Below are 22,570 nucleotides of genomic sequence, written 5' to 3'. Positions count from 1 at the left end.
TAGGCCCAGGAGGGCCCAGGCGACATTAAGTCCGGCATTACCAACATGCCGCCACACATACAATTCAATTCTTCCTCCAAACTCGATTCAAGGAGCAACACACATTAACATCAGACAAACAAGGTACAAGGCTTGGAAAATACAATCCCGAAGAGGCAAAGTGGCCCGTGGGGTGGCGGGCAGGTGAAGAGGCAGCTAGAAGCAGTGGTGGGCAGTCTGCTTGCCCCAGAACTTCCTGGAGCTTACTTCTCCCCTTGCTCTACCAGGCTAACAGTCTTGAGCCACCAACATTACAGAGGCTGGACTGGCAGAGGGCTGGAGATGAAATGACTTGGCAGAAGAGGCAGAGCAGTGCCCACTAGGGTCTCCAAGGCAAAGCAAGATTCACTGCCATTTAAAAGGAATGAATCTCACAGAGGACCGGTGAAAGACAAAGCAGCAAGAAATAGGGAGAGACCCTGAAGGAACCAGAGGAAGAGAACCACTTCTTATGGTCAAGCCAAGCAAAGCGTAGGGACATTCCGTTACCCCCAATCCCACCTGATGTATCCTAGGGATCCAAGTGGATGCCATGCACCCTCCAGTAGAGATGGTGCTCAAGTAAAGGGGAGGCCACCGAGGTTACACACTAAACAAGCGCTGGGGCAGCAAGAGGACATATGTACAGCTGTTTCTTCAGTTCTCCAGCCTCACCAGTGTGACTGTTCAAGTAAGTATTGGGCTCCTGCCCCTCCCCGGGGCACCCGCTTCCTCTAGAACAGAAAAGGCCAGGCTGCCACTTCTGCCCTGGTGACGGGCTGGGTTTGCTATGGAATTTGAAGGGTCAGAGGCTCTTCCTAGTAGGTGCTGAGGTCCAGTTTCAGGCAAGGGATGGGGGAGTGGAGAGAGGAGGCAGGCTACTTCTTGCGTGTATGCTGCCTTCGGGCCTGAAGTCGCTGTCGAGCCCCTGAGGTCTTGGATCCCGCACCAATAGAAAACGAAGGGGCTGCTGATCCTGAAAAGAAGTGACAAGGCCTTATGAGGGCAGCTGCCACCACAGCAAAGGTGCTGGTGCCTTGCTCTGGGAAGTTAGGTCAACCGCAGAAGCCTAGGCTTTTCACCAGGGACAACCCAGCCCAGGTTCAATGCCCAGCACCGACGTAGCAGTTTACAGCTGTCTGTAACTCCAGTTCCAGGGGATCTGCCACCTTACACAGATAAACATGCAGGAAAACACCAATGCACATAAAAACAAATATGTCTGGCTGGGCAGTGGTGGCGCACACCTTTAATCCCAGCACTCCGGAGGCAGAGGCAGATAGATCCCTGTGAGTTCAAGGCCAGCATGGTTTACAATGCGAGTCCAGGACAGCCATAGAGAAACCCTGACTCAAAAAACAAAAAAAACAAAAAATGTCTGTAAAAAAGTACAAAACACCAGTACTTAGCTTCCCCAAAACTTGAGTTTCCTGAGAAGACTCAACTCTGCTGTCCAACTCCCCTGGACCCCAAGGGCAGGCAACTTGCTATCCTTGTAACCACTCCTCATCCAAAGGTTGGCTACTTACCGAAAGGTCCGACTCCAGCAAAGCCTGGGGCAGGTGTTGAGGAGGCCCCAAATGAGAGGCTGCTGCCTGCGGTGCCTACTCCAGGGGCAGAGGCACTCTGCCCAAAAGTGGGTGTGGATGTGCCTAGAGGGGAGAGACAAAGAAGCTGCAGAGACTCGGCTGGTGTCAGGCCTATCCCCCAGCACCCAGGGCTAACCAAGCCAGCCAGCCTCTGCTGCCCCTCCACGTCACCGCAGCTAGGGGACATGGGGCTGTGAGGTTGGCCTGGAACTCTCCAACCTCCTACCCAAGTCTAAGTGCTGGGATGACAGACATGCACCACCACACTCAACCCAACTCCCGAGGTTCAGATCACCAGGCTCTTAGGGACAGTCTGGTCCTTTGCAATGTCACCTGTCAGTCATTCCTTTTTTTTCCCCCCAAAAAAGGATGCTGAACCATCACCCTCCCCACTACTATTCTCAAGTGACTTCACCACTAGTGAGCAAGGTCTTTTGGTGGCAAGAGCACACATACAAACTCTCCCCATGTGTGTATTTGCACCAGTGTACTACTCTCACCCATGGAGGGCACAGAAGCCAGGGGCTGTGCTGGTTGCTTTCTACTGGTTTCTTTCATAGACGGACCAGAGAGTCCCTGGGATCTGGTGACCTCCACACACTCAGCACTGGATTACAGGAGCACATGCCATTCAACTTTTTTTTTTTTTTTCCTTCCGAGACAGGGTTTCTCTGTGTAGCCTTGGCCATCCTGGACTCACAGCGATCCGCCTGCCTCTGCCTCCCGAGCGCTGGGATTAAAGGCGTGCACCACCACGCCCGGCTTGCCATTCAACTTTTGAGCATGGGAACTGAACTCAGAGTCTCACACTCATGTGTCAAGCACTCTGACTCCTGAGCTGTCTGCCCAGCCCAATCCACCTGCTTACTCCAGAGGCTACATGAACCCCTCTCTGCACCAGGAAATCTTACACCTTCTTTCATTACACCCCCTTCTCACTGTCCAGAGGACACACTCAACAGACCTGCCTCCTGCCCTGTGCCATCTTCCCCACTTCCCTAAGAGCTAATCCCCTATTTACCAAAGTCAGCAGCTCTTAGGACTAAAATTCACCCTGCACATAGCAAATGAGATCTCTTCGCCTTTCAGCCTGGAATTCTATTGTGACTTCCCTGGATATTGAAAATCCAAACAAGAATCCTGGCTATGACAACCTTCCACTCTGCCAGCCTTGCACCTCCAGCCCATCTTGCCTGTCCTCTGTGCATGAACCCACCATTCCTGCTGCTGCTGCTGCTGCCGCCATGCCCTGACACCACTCTCCCCTGCAGCTGGCAGAAGACCTTGAATTTGATGCCGTTACAACAGGAAACAGCATCAAACACACACACAGTTGGGGAGATGGCTTGGTGATGTGCAAGCATGAGTGACCACATACAGCTGAGAGTAGCTGTACACTCATGTAAACACCAGACACAAACCACAGGCTTCCCATTCATCAGGTCTTCAATGGCATTATGATTTTTGTTTTTCAAGTGAGGCTGCAGAGAGATAGCTCAATCGTTCCAAAGAGCCTAGGCTCACCTCCCAGCACCCTCATAGCAACTCGCAGGTCCCAGGGTATCTAACACCCTCTTCTAGCTGCTGTGACACCAGCACACATGTGCTGTACAGATAAACATGCAGGCAAAAGTGTGTATGTAGGTAGGTATGTGCACAGTGCAGTGCCTGTGGAAGCCAGAAGGTGATAGTAGATACCTGAAGCTCACTTAGGTAGCTGACAGCCAGCCGGACGTGGGCACTAGAGTCCTCTTTAACAACAACAGGTCTTACCTCTCCAGCCCTCCAAAACTCTTTGGCTACACAGGAGTCCTCTCACCATTAACTACTTGTGTTGCCAGTTGGCCTGTACCAATGTAGACTCTCACTTAACATGGTTGCCAATCTTACCTCCTCCAAACACAGGCTTGCTTTCAGGCGTACTGCCCACATTGAAGGCGAAGGGTGAATTCTGGCTGGGTGTGCCCAGGGTGTTCTGACTCAAGCTTCCCCCAAAGGAGGTGTTGGTGCCTGTGGTCCCGCTCTGTCCAGATCCAAAGCTGAAAGTTCCAGAGGTGGAGCTGGTGCCTGGAGTAGCACTAAGCCCAAAGCCTCCACTACCAGCAGGAGCTGCTGAGCCACCAAATGTGAACGGGGATGGAGTAGAGCTGCCAAATAAAGAGCTGCTGCTCCCACTGTTGGTGGTCTGTGTGGTGGCACCAAAGCCAGAAGTAGTGGCTGAACCGAAGGAGAACACAGACGTGGTGCTACCAAAAGCTGGCTGTGTGCTGGCAGGGGTGCCAAAGGTGGACGCTGTGGCTTTCAACCCACCGAAAGCTGGTTGTGCACCACTGCCAAAGGTGGCTGGTGCCGGAGTCGCTGATGGGGCTGAGGCTACAGAGTTGCCGAAGGTGAAAGAGCTGCCAAAACTTGAGCCAACTGCTGGCTTAGTGGCCCCTTCAGTGGCTCCAAATGTGGGCTGTGGGTTGGCTCCAGGGTAGGTTGGGAGAGCAGGCTTGGCACTGGAGCTAAAGGGAATGTTGAAAGTGGGGGTGACGGTGTTGCTGAAGGTCAGCGTGGGCTGGCTAGTGGTGGCAGGGGCGGAGGTTGAGGTGGTGAGAGTGCTGCCAAAGCCACTGAAGCCACCAGTGCCACTGCTATTGCTGGCCGCCGTCTGGGCAGAGCTGGCAAGGGGCTGGCTAAAGGAAGTGCCTGCTGCAGATGCTGCTGGAGCAGGAGGCTTGCCAAACTGGAAGATGGAGGGCAGGGATGTGGCGGAGCTGGCAGCAGTGACAGAGGGCGCCCCTCCGAATAGAAGTGGCTGGGAGGTGGAAGTCAAGGTATTACTGGCAGTGCTAGCCACAGTGGTCACTCCAAAGCCAAATACAGGCTTTGGGGCAGAGGCTGTGGGGCCAGAGGCCACTGTGGAGGTGGCAGTGCCCAGACCAGTGAAGAGAGGGGCTGATGTGGCTGCAGTGGTGGCTGTAGCAGTTGTCTGCTTCAGGGAGAAGGGAGTTGACAGGGGCATGGCTGTAAACGGCTCTGGACTGTCAAAAATGGGCTTGAACGTGGGAGCTGTGGTGCTGGCTGTCGTGGGGAGGGTGGTGCTGGATGAAATTGTAGTGGTGGCTGAGGAGCTAGTTGGCAAGGGGCCGTCACTCTCACTTTTAGGTGTGGCTGGAAAAATGGGCTTAAACATGGGAGAAGCACAAGCTGGGCCAGGAGTGGCAAGGGAGGAAGAACTGGCAGGTGGGCTCAGCATCCCAAACAACATGCTGGGCTTTGGGGTAGAGGAGAGAGCTGAGGAGGCTGGGGTACTGACAGACTGCTCAGCCTGAGGGATTCCGGGGGACTTAGTGTCAGCAAGAGGTGTTGTAGATGAAGCAGGGGCCAGCCCCAGGAAGGCGGCTGCAGGTTTGGAGTCTGAGGAGGTGCCAGCCAGAGGCCCTGTCAGTGACGAGACTAGAGGGGCCAGGAGGCTGGGTGTCTTCGGAGGTGAAGGGGCTGCAGCTGTTGCTGCCTCAGCAGGTTCTGGGAAGAAAAGGAAGTGAGGTCAGTCCTGGGGATTTATTTATTTATTTATTTATTTATTTGTGTGTATGTGTGTGTCTGTCTGTCTGTCTGTCTGTCTGTCTAGCCTTGGCTGTCCTGGACTTTGTAGACCAGGCTGGTCACAGCCATCTGCCTGCCTCTGCCTCCTGAGTGCTGGGATTAAAGGCGTGCACTACCACACCTGGCTAGTCCTGAGGATGTTTGAGGGTGGCACTCAATATGCTTGCATGCTCCAGGAGGAACGACTCCCAGGAGAGACAGAAGGGGAAAAGCAGGGGAGCCTAACTGGGGCTGCATGTGTAAAGGAAAAAGCAGTTAGTGCTTGCAACCCTGATGTCTAGTTACTTACCTGCATGTACCGAGTCATCTAACAAAGACCTCTTGTGTTTACCTACCCAGCAAAGCAGTCTGCCTGAGCCCCAAGAGCTGCATCACCATGCCTGCACTCTAGTGTGAGAAGTGCAGCTATAAAGGTTGTGTCCACATGCAGTAGCATGAAGACACCAGCTGGCAAGGCTCACCAGCCTTACTGAGACAAAAGGGTTCAGAAAGCTATGATACCTTATGGGATAGAGCCTTTTTTTTTTTTAAGTTTTTCAAGACAGGATTTCTGTGTTGCCTTGGCTGTCCTGGACTCACTTTGTAGACCAGACTGGCCTGGAACTCACAGCGATCCACCTGCCTCTGCCTCCTGAGTGCTGGAATTAAAGGCGTGCGCCACCATGCCCAGCTTATGGGATAGATCTTGTCACACAGCAGACAGGAAGACATCATTGTCATGTATAGATGACACAGCCTCAGAGCAGCTAGGGCAGCTGGCTTTGAAGCATGAACTCAGAACGTGTTCATGTGTGTTTCCAGACCAGGGCATTCTGAAGCCCAGAACTGACAGGCTCTGCACTCCTTTCATGTCAAAGCCTGCTCTGCTTACCTGAGGATGGTGGGGCTGGAGAGTCCTGCATCTTCTTCAGGCTCTCCAACAGTGGGTTGGAGCTGGGAGCTGGGAGGGAGGCTGCTGAGGCAGCAGGCCCCACAGTCGGCAGGGTGAAAGCGAAGGGAGGATTGGCGGCAGCAGGGGTGTCAGTGGCTGAGGTGGTGGCATCATCTGGGAGGAGAGACAGGCTGTTCACATGGGAGAGTTCCTTCCAGAGCAAAGGTATGGGAAGCTCAGAGCCCAAAATGTTTCCCAAACCTCACTGGTTGACACACTAGACTGGAGGCCTCAGAGAAGACCCAAGCAGGTTTCCCAGAGAACAAACAAGGGAAGCCGGGGTGGGGTGGGGGTGGTGGCACACAGCCCGTCTCTCCAGCACTGTGGGAAGGAGGACTGTAAGTGCGAGGCCAACTTGAATTAGACAATAAATGCGAGGCCAACTTGAATTAGACAATAACGCTATTTTCACAAACAAAACAAAGCTTCTGCATCCCATGGAAAAGTACTGGTAACAGCTACTTGGTAAAAGACTCCTGGTGAGATCAGGAGAAGACAATACAAGAGCTGTCTGTGGCTCCTGGGAGGCTGAAGCAGGAGGACTGTGACTTTAAGGCAGCCCTGGATAATGAGACTTGAAAATAAATGGAAAGTCAACTATTTTTCGACTTCCCTTCCAAGGAAACCATCTGAAGCAAATCCAGAAGAGAGCAAGGGGTTCAGCCGCTCTGAAGCATGCTGCATCTGAATCCTTACCAGTCTTGTCCTCCAAGACCTTGTTAAACCACCGCAGAGAGGCTTTCCTCTCCATGTCCAGGTCTTCGGCAGTGATGGAATAACCAAGCTCAGGGGGTGGAGGCTGCCCGAGAGAACAGAGGCAGGTTAGCCCGACCCCCAGAGACTGAAAGAGCTGAGAGGATGGACAAGACATACCAGGGTCAGCTGGTCCCCTCGCCGGGAGGGCAGCAGTTGAATCTTACGCTTGCGTTGCCCCGAGCTGCCAGGCATGGGTGGGGATGTCCACAGACTCTGCTGCTTCCCAGTGGCTGTTTCTGTAACTACAGACAGAAACACAGGGTTGCTGGTCTCCCCACACCCCTCCAGGACAGGAAGCTTTTGTTGGAAGATATTTTTTTCTTAGTACGAAGGGCCTGGAAGTTTCTGCAATGTCATTCCAAGGTGCACACAAGTGCTTCTTGGAGAGCTGTGACCCCATTCCTCAGAGCCCGACACTGAGCTCATCTTGCCAGTCCTCACATTATTCTGCACTGGACTGGGCTGCCTTTCTCCCTTCCTAAGCAGCGCCTACGAAGGGCAAGACTACCTTCATGGCCCAGATAGAGCAATGCTCTGTTCACTTCCACTGCAGATACCACCCTCAGCCCCCATGGCTTCTCTACTTACCCTTTTCTCCTGGGGACTCCTTGTCTGTCACCAAGGGAGCTGAAGAACTGGAATGGTGACATGGCTCCTCTTCTCTGGGGATCATGAAAAGGCTAGATTTTGTTTGGGAAGACTGTCTGGGGGCTACATGACACCTCACTCACTCACTCACTCACTCACTCACTCTACATGGCCAACATGTAGAAAGACATGGTTCTACATCTCAGCATGTCACATCACAGATGTTGTAGAAATGAAGGTGGGCAGTTGACAGAGGCCATGAGCCTTTAATCAAATACAGAACAAGAATCTGCAAAGCCTTACGCTGAGCCTGCCAAGTCCATGGGCCCGGACTACAACTTCAGGCTCTAAAGCGGGTTAGTGCTGGGAGCTAGGAGTGACACTGGTGAGAAAGCAGGCCCATGACAGACAGGATGAAAATACCGGACACAGAGAGACATGATCCCTGAGGGAGCCGAGCTCCAGTGAAGGGTGAGCTGGGGCCAGGGATCCACTCTGCAGTCCACTCCCACTGGAGTATGAGACAGAAGGGACCCAGCTCAGGCTGTATGTCAGGGGACTAACTCCAGCAGGCACTTTGCTGCTCTCTTAGAGCTTGACTGTGGCAGTCAGAGTTAACATAAAGCCCAACAGTTAGTCCCTGTTAAGCCCCATCCCTCGTCCACACAAAGTGAGCAGAAGTGACCAGCGATCACCTTGTTTTCTTAGCTGGCCTCTCTGGTGTCTGGGAGCGGGAGGAAGCTGGGCTGGAAAAGGGGGATGAGGTGGGACCACTCCTCTTCCACAGCTGCAAGCAGAGCAAAAAATCAAAGACTACTACTGATGACATGACTACATAGGCAAATATTCTCAACAGGCCAGGCATGATGGTACACACCTTTAATCCCCATTAGGGAGGCAGAGGCAGGTGCATTTCTGTGAGTCTGAGGCCAGCCTGGTCTATATACTGAATTCCAGGACAGTCATGGCTATGTAGAGATTCTGTCTCAAAAAACCAACCAACCAACCAATTAACACATACTCAAAGCAAAATTAAAAGTAACCTCTTTGAGAGGCTAGAGAGATGGCTCAGAGGTTGAGAAACACTTGCTGATCTTGCAGAGGATCCGGGTTTGGTTCCCAGCACTCATACCTGCTGCTCTTACAAGTACTATAATCCTAGGCTGGGCGTGGTGGCGCACGCCTTTAATCCCAGCACTCGGGAGGCAGAGGCAGGTGGATCGCTGTGAGTTCAAGGCCAGCCAGCCTGGTCTACAAAGCGAGTCCAGGACAGCCCAGGCTACACAGAGAAACCCTGTCTCAAAAAAAAAAAAAACAAGTACTATGATCCTATTTCTAGGAGATTGGATGCTTTCTGGACTCTGTGGGCACCTGGTTACATATGGTGCTCCTAAATTTACATAGGCTTGAATAAATAAAAATAATACATATATATTTTTCTTTTTTGAGTCCATGTCTCACTGCATAGCCCTGGCTGCAAATCATTAAGTAGACCAGGCTGGTCTCAAGTTAAAGAATGCCACCACACCGAACAAAATAAATCTTAAAAATCAAAAGAACAAAAAAACTTAAGGTAATACTTATATTCATTACATATTCCAACAAGGATCACCTACAGTAAAAAGTATACCCTCTATTTTTGCAGATTCTGACATTCTAACAAAGTTTATGCATATTAAAAAATACAAGCCAGGGGCTGGAGAGATGGCTTAGCGGTTAAGAGCACTGTCTGCTCTTCCACAGGTCCTGAGTTCAATTCCCAGCAACCACATGGTGGCTCACAACCATCTATAATGTGATCTGATGCCCTCTTCTGGCCTTCAGGGGTACAAGCAGACAAAACAATGTGTACATAATAAATAAGTAAATAAATCTTAAAAAAAAAAATAAAATAAAATAAAAATAAAAATAAAAAATACAAGCCAGGCCAGATGTGTTGGTGCATGCCTTTAATCCTAGCACTCAGGAGGCAGAGGCAGGTGGATCGCTGTGAGTTCGAGGCCAGCCTGGTCTACAAAGTGAGTCCAGGACAGCCAAGGCTACACAGAGAAACCCTGCCTCGAAAAACAAACAAAAACAAAAACCAAGCTGGGCACAGTGGTTCAAGTCTGAAATCCTAGTACTTGAAGGCAGCAGCAGGAGGTTCAAGCCCAGCCTGAGAGGTACAGCGAGCTTTAGGACAGGCAGGAACACGTGAGACCTTGTCTCAAAAACCACCACCAAACAAAAAGGATGACTGACTTACCTGCACGAGCCTGTGCAGCGCCTTGTGTCGATGCCAATGTTTAGTCTCAGGCTTGCCTGACAGCAGAGCTGCCTGGCTTCCCTACCTGTGGACACGACTATCTCTAAACTAGAATGGCAACTACTTCATGCTTCATACTTGCTCTAAACTCTAACTGCCGATAAATCTCATCTACACTCCCAACTAAGCAAACCCTTTCAACTGCCTAAGTACCACTCACTGCACTGTGTTTCATTGGTCCATGTGCAGTAACAGCTTCATTTGTACCAGGCTTGCGTTCTGTTCAGTCCCACTGATCTATGCTAGTTCAGGCTTTCTATTTCTGTTAGCCTAGAGACAGGTCCAATGCCAGGCAACAGAGGGTGGTCTGCAGCATCTGCTCTCAGCCCCGAGACATACCTGTGAGATGCCACGGGTGGAGCTGTAGGAGCTGGTGATGGCGTTGCGGCTGGAGCTGGGGATGCCTCCTGTGCATGTACTAGTGAGGGAGCTCACGGAGGAGGTGCGAGACCGTTTGTTCAGGTGGTCATCTGAGCTCTGGGAAGCCAGGCTTCTCTTCAGGGAGCCGGGCCTAAGAGAAAGGAAACAGTAGAAATGCTACTGAGGTATGTTCTAGGATTTCTCCCACGGTTCTGACACACCTTTCTGAATAACCCCAAGAAAGACCATAAGGTTCTGCATGGCACCATCGGGAGATGATACGGCTGTCTGTATCCGACAAAGTGGCAGGTAAAGCACAGCAAGGCAAACACAAACAGGAACCCAGACAGCAGAGCACAGGTGCCTGGGGCCGGAGGGAAGGGTGACACCCGGACTGTAACATCTCTCAATGATCCTTAATAAAGCTATTCAGAGGAGATCAGAGTTAAGCACCAGCCACACAGAATCCTTCCTGTCAGCCCCTTTACGTAACCCTGCTCTAGTATGGTCACCTTGTCATCCCCCAGGGTAACCCACAACAACCACAAACCAGTTCACTGACCCTGCAGCAAAATGTGCTTCTTGTCACCTGTGCATCCTGCCTGCAGCAAAGCCAGCCAGCTGTTCCGCTCCTTTCATACAACAGTGCTTTAGTTTTGGGGGGCCATCCTTAGGCTGCAGCTTTCAAAGCCTCCTCACCACCACCTGTCACCTGTTTCAGGCCCCTTCACATCTTGGTGTCCACATCATGTGTGCATGTCTCCCACAGTGCAGCACGGGAGCTGAATGCAAGGCTTCAGAACCTTTACCATACTGGAACCTATGTCCCATCCATCCACACTTGCTCCAGTGCACTCTAGACCCAATGTAGAAATGGTATCTACCTTAAGTTTCATATTACATTTCATGCACTGTAGATCCTTGTGATCCTTTTGTGAAGGATCAACTACAGCATGTGAGTGCAGTAGTGTAGGACACACGAGAGCAGTGACTAGACACTGACCTACTGATTCATCTAGTGGGTGACTTAGAGCACTGCTTGTACTGCCCATTCCTCCTCCTCCTCCTTTTTTTTTGGGGGGGGGGGGGTTGTGAGACCGGGTCTCTCTATGTAGCCTTGGCTGGCCTGGACTCACTCTGTAGCCCAGGCTGGCCACCTGCCTGCCGCTGGGATTAAAGGTGTGCGCCACACACCTGGAACACTGCCCACTTGTACACATCACTTCACTTGCTACTTGGAACAGAATGACCTGGAGAAACAAGGCGTTGCCCTGAGCAACCTGAACACAAAGGTTTTATACCTGTCAACTGTAATATTGCCTTTAAAACAACCTGACTGCCACATACACTTCTGTAAAATCTCATTTGCTTGTTCTCAATGCCTGTGCTTTTGGTTTTGGTTTTGGCTCAAGAGCAAGGACTTTCAGGAGCTGTCCTGGCTTCAGTCCACTAGTGACTGCATCTCCTCTCCTCTACTCCCATGGTGTCAAGAGTGTTTATTCTAGAAAAATTACCGCAACATTAGCACAATATATATATAATGTCATCAAATAAGGACCCTCTCTGTGTATTTCACTCATATTAGTAAAAAACATGAAAAGAAATTGGAGGAAAAATATCTAGTTGTGGCAAATTAGCCAAAATATTCCTCCAGATTTAAGGGTGTAAATTGGACACAATGCAAAGAGCAAAGAATAAAACTGACAGGGCACCAGCTGTCAAAATGTACATTTGCTAAGCAGTTAGTATTTCCTTACCAAGGATTTAACTTACTTAGGCACAAACGCAGCAGGGACTCCTCCGTTGGCCACAAGGGGCTCGAATGCTGAATGGCCACTCCCACTGCTATCATGGCGCCTGTGATAAAGCAAAAAAGGTCCTCCATGAAATACAGTGCCTGGCCTCCCAAATCCTTTAAGCATTTCCTGGACCCCACATGGTAGAACAAGAGAACTGACCCTCACAAGCTGTGAGCTGACCTCCATGTGTGAACCCACTCACATATAAACATGTAAATACTGTAAAAAAAAAAAACAAACAAAACAAAACTGAAAGCATTTCTTCTTATTCCTGGGGCCCAGTACTACCTCTATATAGAGTATATGTCTCAAGCTAAACAAGAAAGTTTGTTTCATTCAAATCATTCAGTTCTGGAAAGTACATTATTCTAAGATTGTCCCAGCTAACTAAGGAGCAAGAAAGAGCTCAAAATGTGTCACCTATTCTGATGCGTCACAAGAAGGGGGAAAAAAGTTGAACCAGGTTTTTGTTATTCTGCCTAAAAACACCAGAACTTATTACATAGCCTCAGGCTGTCTTTGAACTTCCAATCCTCCTAGCTCATCCTCCATAGAGCTGGGAGTACAGGTGCCAGCTACCATGCCTGGCAGGTTTATCAGTTTTTAGTGGGTTATTTCATACCAAGATATCACAATCATAAATTTAGCTACATGGTCAGTAGTCGTTCACACCCCCCTGCTCTAGCACTGTTAGGAAACTCTACATTACACACAAGAATGTACACATGGTGCCAGCAACCACTGCTAAATACCAACACCAAATCCTCAGCTACAGATGCACCATGGCCAAGAAAAATTACCCTGAGGAACATGAGACACCTACCTGGGTGCAACGGCTGTCATCTTCTCCCGCCTCCCTGGCCGTCTGCTGCCATGCCTGCTTATTACGGGCATCAGCGCTACTGCTTGCTCGGCACACATAACTCCTCAAATGCCCGTTATCACACACATACAGGTGCCTTTTATTAACATTTCCCTAACTAGTGTGGAACATGGCAATTCCAGTCAAGCCAGCCTGGGCTACAAAAACTCTGCCTCAGTACAGAAGCCAGGAACAGAACCCCTTCGCTTCATTTTGTCATCCAGTATCAGAAATGGTCAATTTACAACCCGTCACCTCTGAGGAGTCCAGGCAAAGGGGACGATGGTTAGTCTCCTCAGCCACGTGGTCACTGTCTCCTAAGAGAGCGCCTCCTTACTGTATCAGGAGGCCTCCCCATTACTTCTAATCCTCATACACTTACAGCCTGTAATTACACTGTTTAAACATTAAACAAATTGTCTTGCCAGGAGTAGTGGCACATGGAGAGGAGATTGCCCTCACGCCCTACGCCAGCCTGATCTAGATAGCAAGTGCTAGGCCAGGGCTACAGATCAAAACCCTGTGTCAAATACCTGCATGCCAGAAAAGTGCAGTGGGGGTTGAAGAGATGGTTCAGTGTGGGTAGGGTGCTTGTCACCAAGCCTGATGACTTAATGATACTGGGCCCACTGGGTGGAAGGAGAGAACCAGTTCCTCCAAGTTGTTCTCTGGCCTCCTTGTATCTTCTGTGGCATGTGTGTACTCCCTCCTGACACCCAACCCCTACAAATAAATAATTACAACGTAATTTTAAAATTTCAGAAATTGGGTGGGGATGGACAAATGGCTCCGTAGTTTAAAATACTAGCTGTTCTTTTGGAGGACCCAGGGTCAACTCCCAGCACCCACATGGTGGCTCCGAATTATCCAAAACTCCAGTTTCAAAAGCTCTGAATTTCTGAACTCCTCGGGCACCAAGCACTTAAACATATCTTAAAAGCTGAGCATGGTGGCACACACCTTTAATCCCAGCACTTGGGAGGCAGAGGCAGGCTGATCTCTATGAGTTCGAGGCCAGCCTGGTCTACAAAGGAAGTCCAGGACAGCTAAGGCTACACAGAGAAACCCTGTCTCAAAAAAACAAAATAAACAAATAAATAAATAAGTAAATAATCAGAAGCCAGGCATGTTGACACACACCAGCAATCCCAGCAAGCACTCGGGAGACAGAGGCAGGTGGATCGCTGTGAGTTGGGAGGTCAGCCTGGTCTATAAAGTGAGTCCAGGACAGCCAAGGCTACACCTAGAAACCCTGTCTTGGGGAGAAAAATCAGAAAACACATACCCTATGTATACATGTATATATTTGCATATATGTATACACACACACACACACACACACACACACACACACACACAAATTTGTTTGCCTCAAAAGTCCCATAAGGAGGGCAAGTAGGGGCTGGCACACAAATGCTTCTTGATAAACGTTTGTTGAATTACAATTTTAAAAAAGGAGGGCTGGGTGTATGTCTTAGTGGTACAGGCCTTTCCTAGAACCCTCCAGTGAGGGTGAGCACTTGCATAGCATGCAACAGGCCCTAAGTCCCATCCCAGGACCACAAAACAAAACAAAAACAAAGGGCCTGTATCTCCTAATAAGCCTCTGCAGGCTTCCTTTCCACACTCAGGGAGCTGCTTTCTCCATTCCTACTAAGCTCTCATATACTGCACAGAAAATTGGTTCTGGTCATCACTAACAGACCTACTTAGCTTTTCCTTTTTGGAAACAAGTGCTTTTTTCTTTCTTTTTTTTTTTTTTTTTTTTTTGGTTTTTTGAGACAGGGTCTCTCTGTGTAGCCTTGGCCATCCTGGACTCATTTTGTAGACCAGGCTGGCCTCGAACTCACAGTGATCCGCCTGCCTCTGCCTCCCGAGTGCTGGGATTAAAGGCGTGCACCACCACGCCCGGCTACAAGTGATTTTTTCAGGAACACTAGTGCACTTAATGTAATTGGAGGGGAAGACTTTTGTGCATTCACTTTTGAAAATAAAACTTAACAGATTCACATCCGAGGCTGATGGCCAGTCCCACATGCTGAGGGTCCCAGCGTTTGGGAGGCAGGAAGGACTTGGAGTTCAAGGCCAGCATGGGTTGTAGAGCCTTATTACCAAGCCCACACTGAAGCTGGACTCTAAACTTCCGTGGTAATCACTAATCAACAGAGCCTCTGCAATCCACCTGGGAAGGTGGTTAGCACTCTACTGAGACCATTACCTTCTCTTGTTTTCCTGGCCATCGAGGTGCAGCTGTTCTTCCTCCACTGTCCTTTTCTTCTTTTCCTTGAGGGCAGTCAGCACGGTCTCCTTCGCACAAGGGTCTGGAGCGTTACTTGATGGTGAAGACAGTGTTGTATTGAGTATCTGCTCGGGCCTGTAGTGAAAGACAAGACTCTAGCCGGGCGTGGTGGCGCACGCCTTTAATCCCAGCACTCGGGAGGCAGAGGCAGGCGGATCGCTGTGAGTTCGAGGCCAGCCTGGTCTACAAAGCGAGTCCATGATGGCCAAGGCTACACAGAGAAACCCTGTCTCGAAAAACCAAAAAAAAAAAAAAAAAAGACAAGACTCTAGAAACAGGCTGTTTCCACTCCCATGTACAGAACAGAAATCAGAGGCACACCAACAAGCAAGACCTTAGCTCACATGTGGGTAAAACCATCATGGTTTATTAAGCAGGCACCGTGGCTTATGCCTATAGTGTCAACACTAAGAAACAGGCGGGTCATCCTCAGTGTGGGGCCAGCTTGAGCTACACAGTAATTTCAGGCTAGCCTGGTCTATGGATGGTGTGTGTGTGTGTATAAATGGCTCAGTCATTAAGAGTTGCACAATCATGAAGGAGGACTGGAGTTCAGATGCCAGAACCCACACAATAATCGAGGCATCCTACACACCCCTGTAAACTCAGCTCCAAGGGAAAAAAACACAGCTAGGGCTTGATCAGCTAGACTGCAGGAACATGGCTGACACACACACACACACACGCACACTCACATTGGTGACTGAAGCAGCTTGCTGTCTGGAGGGGCGATCCTCACTGTCACTGGGCTGCATACCATCCTCGAGTTCCGTGCAGACAGCACGGCCTTCTTATGCCCACCATTCCAGCACACCGTTGGCAGTGCCCCAAGCAAGGAATACTGGGCCTGCTGAATGGGATATCGTCTTCGGGGTGTTATGACAAACCGACTGGATAGAGGCCCACAATCTCTGTACAACAGGAGACACATACTGGAACCAGAATCTTAAAAGAACATCAAATTCAACTGACACTCAACTGAGGCACTAACATTTCTTCTACAAAGAAAATTAACCTCTCTCTCTTTTTTGGGGGGAGGGGCGAGTAGAGGGTCAAGACAGGGTTTCTCTGTGTAGCCGTGGCTGTCCTGGAACTCACTTTGTAGACCAGGCTGGCCTCTAACTCACAGAGATCTGCCAGCCTCTGTCTCCCAAGTGCTGCGATTAAAGGCCCCACCATGGCCCGGCTAATATCAGTTGTTTAATGGCTGTCTCTACCGCAGGCTTCAACAAATTAAGAGGGAAACTGAAAACCATTCCCGCACAGGTACTTCAGAAGAAAAGCAGCTGGGGTATGTAGAGATAGTTTTTTGTTTTTGTTTTTGAGACAAGGTTTCTCTGTGTAGCCTTGACTGTCCTGGACTCACTTTGTAGACCAGGCTGGCTTTGAACTCACAGCGATCCACCTGCCTCTGTCTCCCGAGTGCTGGGATTAAAGGTGTGCACCACCACGCCAGGCTGTAGAGATAGTTTTTGTCTGCATTAAATCACCAATATGAAGCCAAAGCCGCCAAACTAACGGGTATTCACCTCAACTAAGGCCACTCATCAGGGCCAGTGAAGCGGCTGAGTGGGTAAGGGTACTTGCTACCAAGCCTGAGAACCTGAGATCAATCTCAGGTACCCACATGGCAGACGGAGAAAAGTGACTCCAGCAAGCGGTCCAATGAACTCCACATGCTTATGCAATTTTTTAAAGATGCTTTTATCCAGAATCTAGGCTAAGTGTGATGGAGCACACCTACAGGAGGCAGGAGAGCGAGCAGTCCAAAGTCATCCTCACCTACACCGTGAGTTCAAGGCACAGCATAAGCTACTTGAGACCCTGTCTCCAAACCAAAAAAAACCCAAACCCAAAGGCCAGGGAACAGGCGCCTACTATGAATGAAGCTGTGGGTTCCATCCAAGCGCCATACAACTTGGTGTAATGGTGCAAACTTGTAATCCTGTCCTTGAACTCCATCCACATCCAGACGGTGGAGGCAGGAGGATGGAGTTTGAGGACAGCCTCAACCACAGAAAGACTTTGAGCACAAACATCTAAACAGCTTGGGCCACCAAACACCCTACCTTCAAAAGAAAACAGGAGAGCAATAGAAAACGAGAAAAGGGGGGAGGGGAAGGATAAAGAGAAAGAAAAGGGAAAAGGCAAAGTAAAGAAAAAGGGAAGAGAAAATCGAATTTCCAGGTTGGGCACTAGGTTGAAGCCGCAGCTGCAGAGAGACCTTGGGAAGATTGCGTGGCTTACCGGTGGGGCAGCCTCCGGGAGGATCGCAAAAGCGGGGTGGGGAGCGCGGGATAGACGTGGTGGACGCGTTCAGCCGCCGATGCCGGCGGCGGGGAGCGGGAGGGTGGGCGGCGGCCCGACCTGTCCCTAGGGTCCTGAGCGATGGCAGGCTGGGGCGGGCCGGGCTTGCCCAGGTAGCTGCCCATGAGTAGGAGCTCGGCGGAGTCGGGGCCTCCAGGCGGGCTGCGGGGCTCACAGAGGCTACCGTTGACAGCCGACTTGGCCGAAGGCGGTGAAGCGGTGAGCGCGGGCCGCGGGTGACGGCGGGAGTCGCGCACGAACGAGGACAGGCCCCGCGGGCCACGGGGTTCGCGGCTCAGGCCCCACCAGGCCGCGCTCGCCCCCACGGCCAGCCAGGCCAGCGCGGCCGCCGCGGGCACTAGGTAGAGAGCTAGGCCGAGCAGCGCTAGGCCGACTGCCGCGGCACCCGCTGGTCCTCCGCAGCCGCGGGTCCGGCCCCGGCCTTCCCGTAAGCCCAACGGGGGCCGCCGCCGCTCGCCTCCGCCAGCCGCCGAAGCCGCCGGAGACATTGCGGCTCCGCGCCGCGGGGCGGACTTAAATATCCCAGGGTACACCGCGCCGCGCGCCGCCGCTTACGTCACTCTCCCTGACGCGGCGCGCCGGGTGAAAACGGGAAATGCTGCGGCTTGGCCAACAGCGCACGAGAACCTTATTTTCTAAAACTATGGCTTGAGTAGGCGTGGTGGCGCATGCCTTTAATCGTAGGACGCAGGAGGCAGAGGCAGGAGGGTCTCTGTGAGCTTGAGGCCATCCTGGTTCGCAAAGAGAGTTCTAGGACAGCCAGGGCTGCATAGGGACATAAATCCTGTCTCAAAAAAAAAAAAAAAAAAAAAAAAATTTAAAAACAAGAAAACAACAACAAAAAGCACAACCCATTTTATAGCTAGTTCTAACACTCGAGGTTTTCCCTAGTGGACTGCGTTAGAGCTGTATTAGAAATCAAGGCATAGGGGCTGGAGAGATGGCTCAGCAGTTAAGAGCACTGACTGCTCTTCCAGAGGTCCTGAGTTCAATTCCCAGAAACCACATAGTGGCTCACAACCATCTATAATGAGATCTGGTGCCCTCTTCTGGAATACAGGTATACATGCAGGCAGAGCACTGTATACATAATAAAAAAATCAAGGCACGAAGTGGTGGCAAGGACGTTTGGGAGGTGAAGGCAGTCAGACAATCGTGAGTTCCAGAACCCCGCCCCCAAACAAAACAAAACCCGATCAATAAAACTCTGTATAGAATATACCAATCAGGCCTGGCGTGAAGGCTCACTGTTAATCCCAGCAAGGTCTATACAGCAAGTTCCAGGTCAGCCAGAGCTACATCATGAGACCTTGTCTCAACAAATAAATACATAGACTTGTTTTCTTACGTGTTTTGCCTACATGCATACCGTGATTCGTGTGCTAACATATCCGACTTATTCTTTTGTGTATGCATGCACGTGTGTGCAAGCCTGTAGGAATGCAGATATACATGCATGGAGGGCAGAGGTCTAGGGCAAGTGTCAGTTACGCTACACCTTATTTTTTTTTGACACAGTCTCTCACTAAACCCAGAGCTCACCAACTTGGCTAGGCTGGCTGGTCAAAAAGACCCAAGATGTGTGAGGTTTTTGTGTCTACCTCAGTGCTAGGATTACAGGTTTTGGCTGCTGTGCCAGGCTTTAAACTGGTGGTGGAGCTCTAAGCTTAGGTCCCTGTGCTTGCACAGCAAGCGCTCTACCAAGGGGACCATTGTCCTAGTCCACTGTTCTTTTTTGAGGATGAGAGATAGAACACTGTTTCTCACTGGGAAAAAGAAGGAAGGAAAGAAAGAAAGAGAAAGAAAGAGAGAAAGCTGTTTCTCCACAATCAAGATCAAGAGGAAGGTAAGACCAGGCAAAGTTAGACGAGCAAGAAAGAGAAATGAGGAGAGGCAGGGGTTAGAGTTCAGAAACAATGCATATTGTTTAGTTTGTTAATAAATATGAGCAGAACTGGTAAATGACCACGAACAGGGTGGGCGCTGATTATTGTCAAGAGTCGGGGTGCTCTTCCTCTTAGTTTCTAAGGTGTAATCCAGTAGAGCTTTATTGCGCTGCTGCCACTAGAGGGCAGCCCAGGCTTGTCCAGGTTTTCTTGGTTTTGTTTTTGGTGTTTTGTTGTTGTTGCTGTTGTTTGGTTCTTTGTTTTGGTTTTTCGAGACAGGGTTTCTCTGTGTAGCCTTGGCTGTCCTGGACTCACTTTGTAGACCAGACCAGGCTGGCCTCGAACTCACAGCGATCCGCCTGCCTCTGCCTCCTGAGTGCTGGCATTAAAGATGTATGCCACCGCTGCCAGGCTTTTTTCATTTTTGGTTTTTGTTGGTGGTGGTGGTTTTTGTTTTGTTGTGTTGGTATGTCCAGACAGGGTCTCTCTGTGTAGCCTTCAAATCCGAGTATCATGGAGAAGAAGTGCTGCCAGTCACTGTTCTGAGTGGCAAAACTGCAGGGTGGAGGGCAGACAGATGGCTCAGTGGGTAAAGGTATTTAGTATGCGAGGGCCATGCTTGGATTTCCTAGAACGCACACCCAGGTGAAAGGAGAGGACCAATTCCACAAAGTTGTCTTCTGACCTACACGTCACACACACACACACACACAACAACAACAACAATCTTTTTCTCTTTTCCAGACAGGCTCTTACCATGTAGCTTGATCCTGGAATTCACTATGTAGACCAGACTGGCCTCATACTGAGAAGGCTCTAGCTGCCTCTGCCTCCTGAGTGCTGGAGTTAAGGGTGGGGGCAACTATGCCCAACATAAGTTTTTAAAAAGAATGCAGGGCTGTGATGCGTCTGGCTGTTGTCTTGCTGGCTCTCCCCACCTGCCCTCTGTGCTTGCTATGCCTTGTTGGGCCTCCCTCCATCCAGGGCTTCCCGGGGCATTCTGCAGGGAGCAGGCAGAGGGAAGGACCCCATGGCCCCATGATTCTCTCCCAACGTCTCTTACTTTACCTGGAGATGAGTGGACAAATTTGGTTCTTAAATTTTTTTCTTTTCGAGCATTTTTTTAAAGACTTGTTTATTATTATGTATACAATGCTCTGCCTGCATGTACACCTGCATGTCAGAAGAGGGCATCAGATCACATCATAGATGGTGGTGAGCCACCATGTGGGTATTGAACTCAGGACCTTTGGAAGAGCAGACAGTGCTCTTAACCTCTGAGCCATCTCTCCAGTTTTTTTAAGTGTTAGTTTTATCTATTTTATGTATGTGGTGTTTTGTTTTGGGTTTGTTGGGTTTTGTTTGTTTGTTTGTTTGTTTGAGACAAGGTTTCTCTGTGTAGCCCTGGCTGTCCTGGACTTGCTTTGCAGACCAGGGTGGCCTCAAACTCACATCAATCCACCTGCCTCTGCCTCCCAAGTGCTGGAATGAAAGGTGTGCACCACCACGCCCGGCACTGTGTGTGGGTGTCTTGCCTGTCTGCATGTATATGCACCACATGTATATCTGGTGCCAGTGGAGATCAGAAGAAGGAATTGGATCCTCTGGAACTGAAGTTTTGGATGGTTGTAAATTGTCTGCCATGTGGATGCTGGGAATCACACCTAGGTCCTCTGCTGGGAATCACACCTGGGTCCTCCACAAGAACAAGTGCTCGGAGGTGCGGTTCCATCTTTCTAGCCTGGTTTTCAGGGCTTTTGAGTCAGGGTCCAGTGCAGCTCAGGCTGCCTTCACTATGTAGCTGAGGTTACACTAAATTCCTGACCTCCTGTTTCTGTCTCCTAAGTGCTGGGGTCACAGGTGTAATGGCTACTGCGGCCTACTTCAAGTGTGGTTTTCCTTTCTGGGGAACAGACATCAAACACACTGACAAGGTTGTGACACATCCAGAGGTTTGAAAGGTGCAGTGATTGGCTACTCCTGTGTCCTCCAGCCTCTCTGTTCTGAGACATTTGCTGCTCTTACATAAAGGGTGCGACTAAGGACACAGGGCATGCTCTGACACACCCCCCCCCCCCCCCCAGTCCCCCGCCAGCCCATTGCTTTGTATGCTTTGTAGCGAATATTGCTACTTTATTGCTTGGGTAAATCTGTGTTAGAATCACAGGTATGGCCCATTTACATGTGTACATTCACTTCCTTCCTTCTCTCTCCTTTCTTTCGTGTGTGTGTGTGTGTGTGTGTGTGTGTGTGTGTGTGTGTGTGTGTGTGTGTACATGTACGCACTTGTGTGTCAAGTGTGTGTACAAGCACCTCTGACACAGGATAAGCCCTCCCTCCTCACACAGTGGTGATGGTTGTCATACCCTTCAATTGTGATGTCACCTCTAGCTTATGTAAAAGGCAAATTTGGTGGGCATTGGGCTCACACCAAGATAGGTGGGTCAGATTCCTGGTGTCTGAAGTTTCAATGGATGAAATTTCCATCCATTGGCCAGGCTATGGTGATCCACACTTGAAGTCCCAACACTTGGGAGACAGAGGCAGGCGGATCAGAAGTTCCAAGTCATCCTCGATGACATAGTTGAGTTTGAGGCTAGCCTTCAATACAGGAACAGGAGCACCCTGTCTGAAAAACCAAAAGTGAGCAAGAAACTGAGCCATTCTCAGATAAACAAGGCAAGGAAATACTTTGATATTGTAACAAGCATTTGGAACTGCTTTTGCTACAAACCACCCACTCTTCTCTTCAAACCCACAATTCAAAGTAGGCAAGGGTAGGGAGACAGATGGCTCAGCAGCTGTTAAGTACCAGTGGCCTGTGACCTGAGGTCAACCCCACATGGAAGAAGGCAACAACCAAGTCCTGAACGTCTGCTGACTAGCCGGGCGAGGTGGCACACTTGGGAGGCAGAGGCAGGTGGATCGCTGTGAGTTCGAGGCCAGCCTGATCTACTAAGTGAGTCTAGGGCAGCCAAGGCTACACAGAGAAACTCTGTCTGGAAAAACCACACACACACACACACACACACACACACACACACACACACTCTGCTGACTTCCACATGTGTGCTGTGACCCAAGTGACTTTACACATGCACACACGTATGCACATTTTTTTTTTGGTAAAAGATTTACTATGTATACAGTATTCTGCAAGCAGCTCAGTAAAGGGCATCAGATCACATTATAGATGGTTGCGAGCCACCATGTGGTTGCTGGGAATTGAACTCAGAACCTTTGGAAAGAGTAGTCAGT

General features: G+C 50.2%; 1 protein-coding gene across 1 annotated transcript; it reads right to left on the bottom strand.

Moving 5' to 3' along the window:
- Positions 1 to 722: 722 nt before the first annotated feature.
- Pom121c (POM121 transmembrane nucleoporin C) lies at positions 723 to 17,914 on the bottom strand. The gene is made up of 13 exons (XM_051161309.1): positions 17,346 to 17,914; positions 15,794 to 16,009; positions 15,018 to 15,173; positions 11,912 to 11,995; positions 10,118 to 10,289; positions 8,169 to 8,260; positions 7,474 to 7,547; positions 7,003 to 7,127; positions 6,826 to 6,928; positions 6,070 to 6,243; positions 3,498 to 5,117; positions 1,548 to 1,670; positions 723 to 994 (listed from the first exon to the last, which is right to left on the bottom strand). The coding sequence occupies exons 1-13, from the start codon at positions 17,912 to 17,914 to the stop codon at positions 897 to 899; spliced, it is 3,606 nt and encodes a 1,201-aa protein (XP_051017266.1). The 3' UTR covers positions 723 to 896.
- Positions 17,915 to 22,570: the final 4,656 nt, after the last annotated feature.

This window comes from Acomys russatus, chromosome 19 (assembly GCF_903995435.1).
Source record: "Acomys russatus chromosome 19, mAcoRus1.1, whole genome shotgun sequence".
NCBI lineage: Eukaryota > Metazoa > Chordata > Mammalia > Rodentia > Muridae > Acomys > Acomys russatus.
This window is presented reverse-complemented; position numbering and strand designations above follow the sequence as displayed.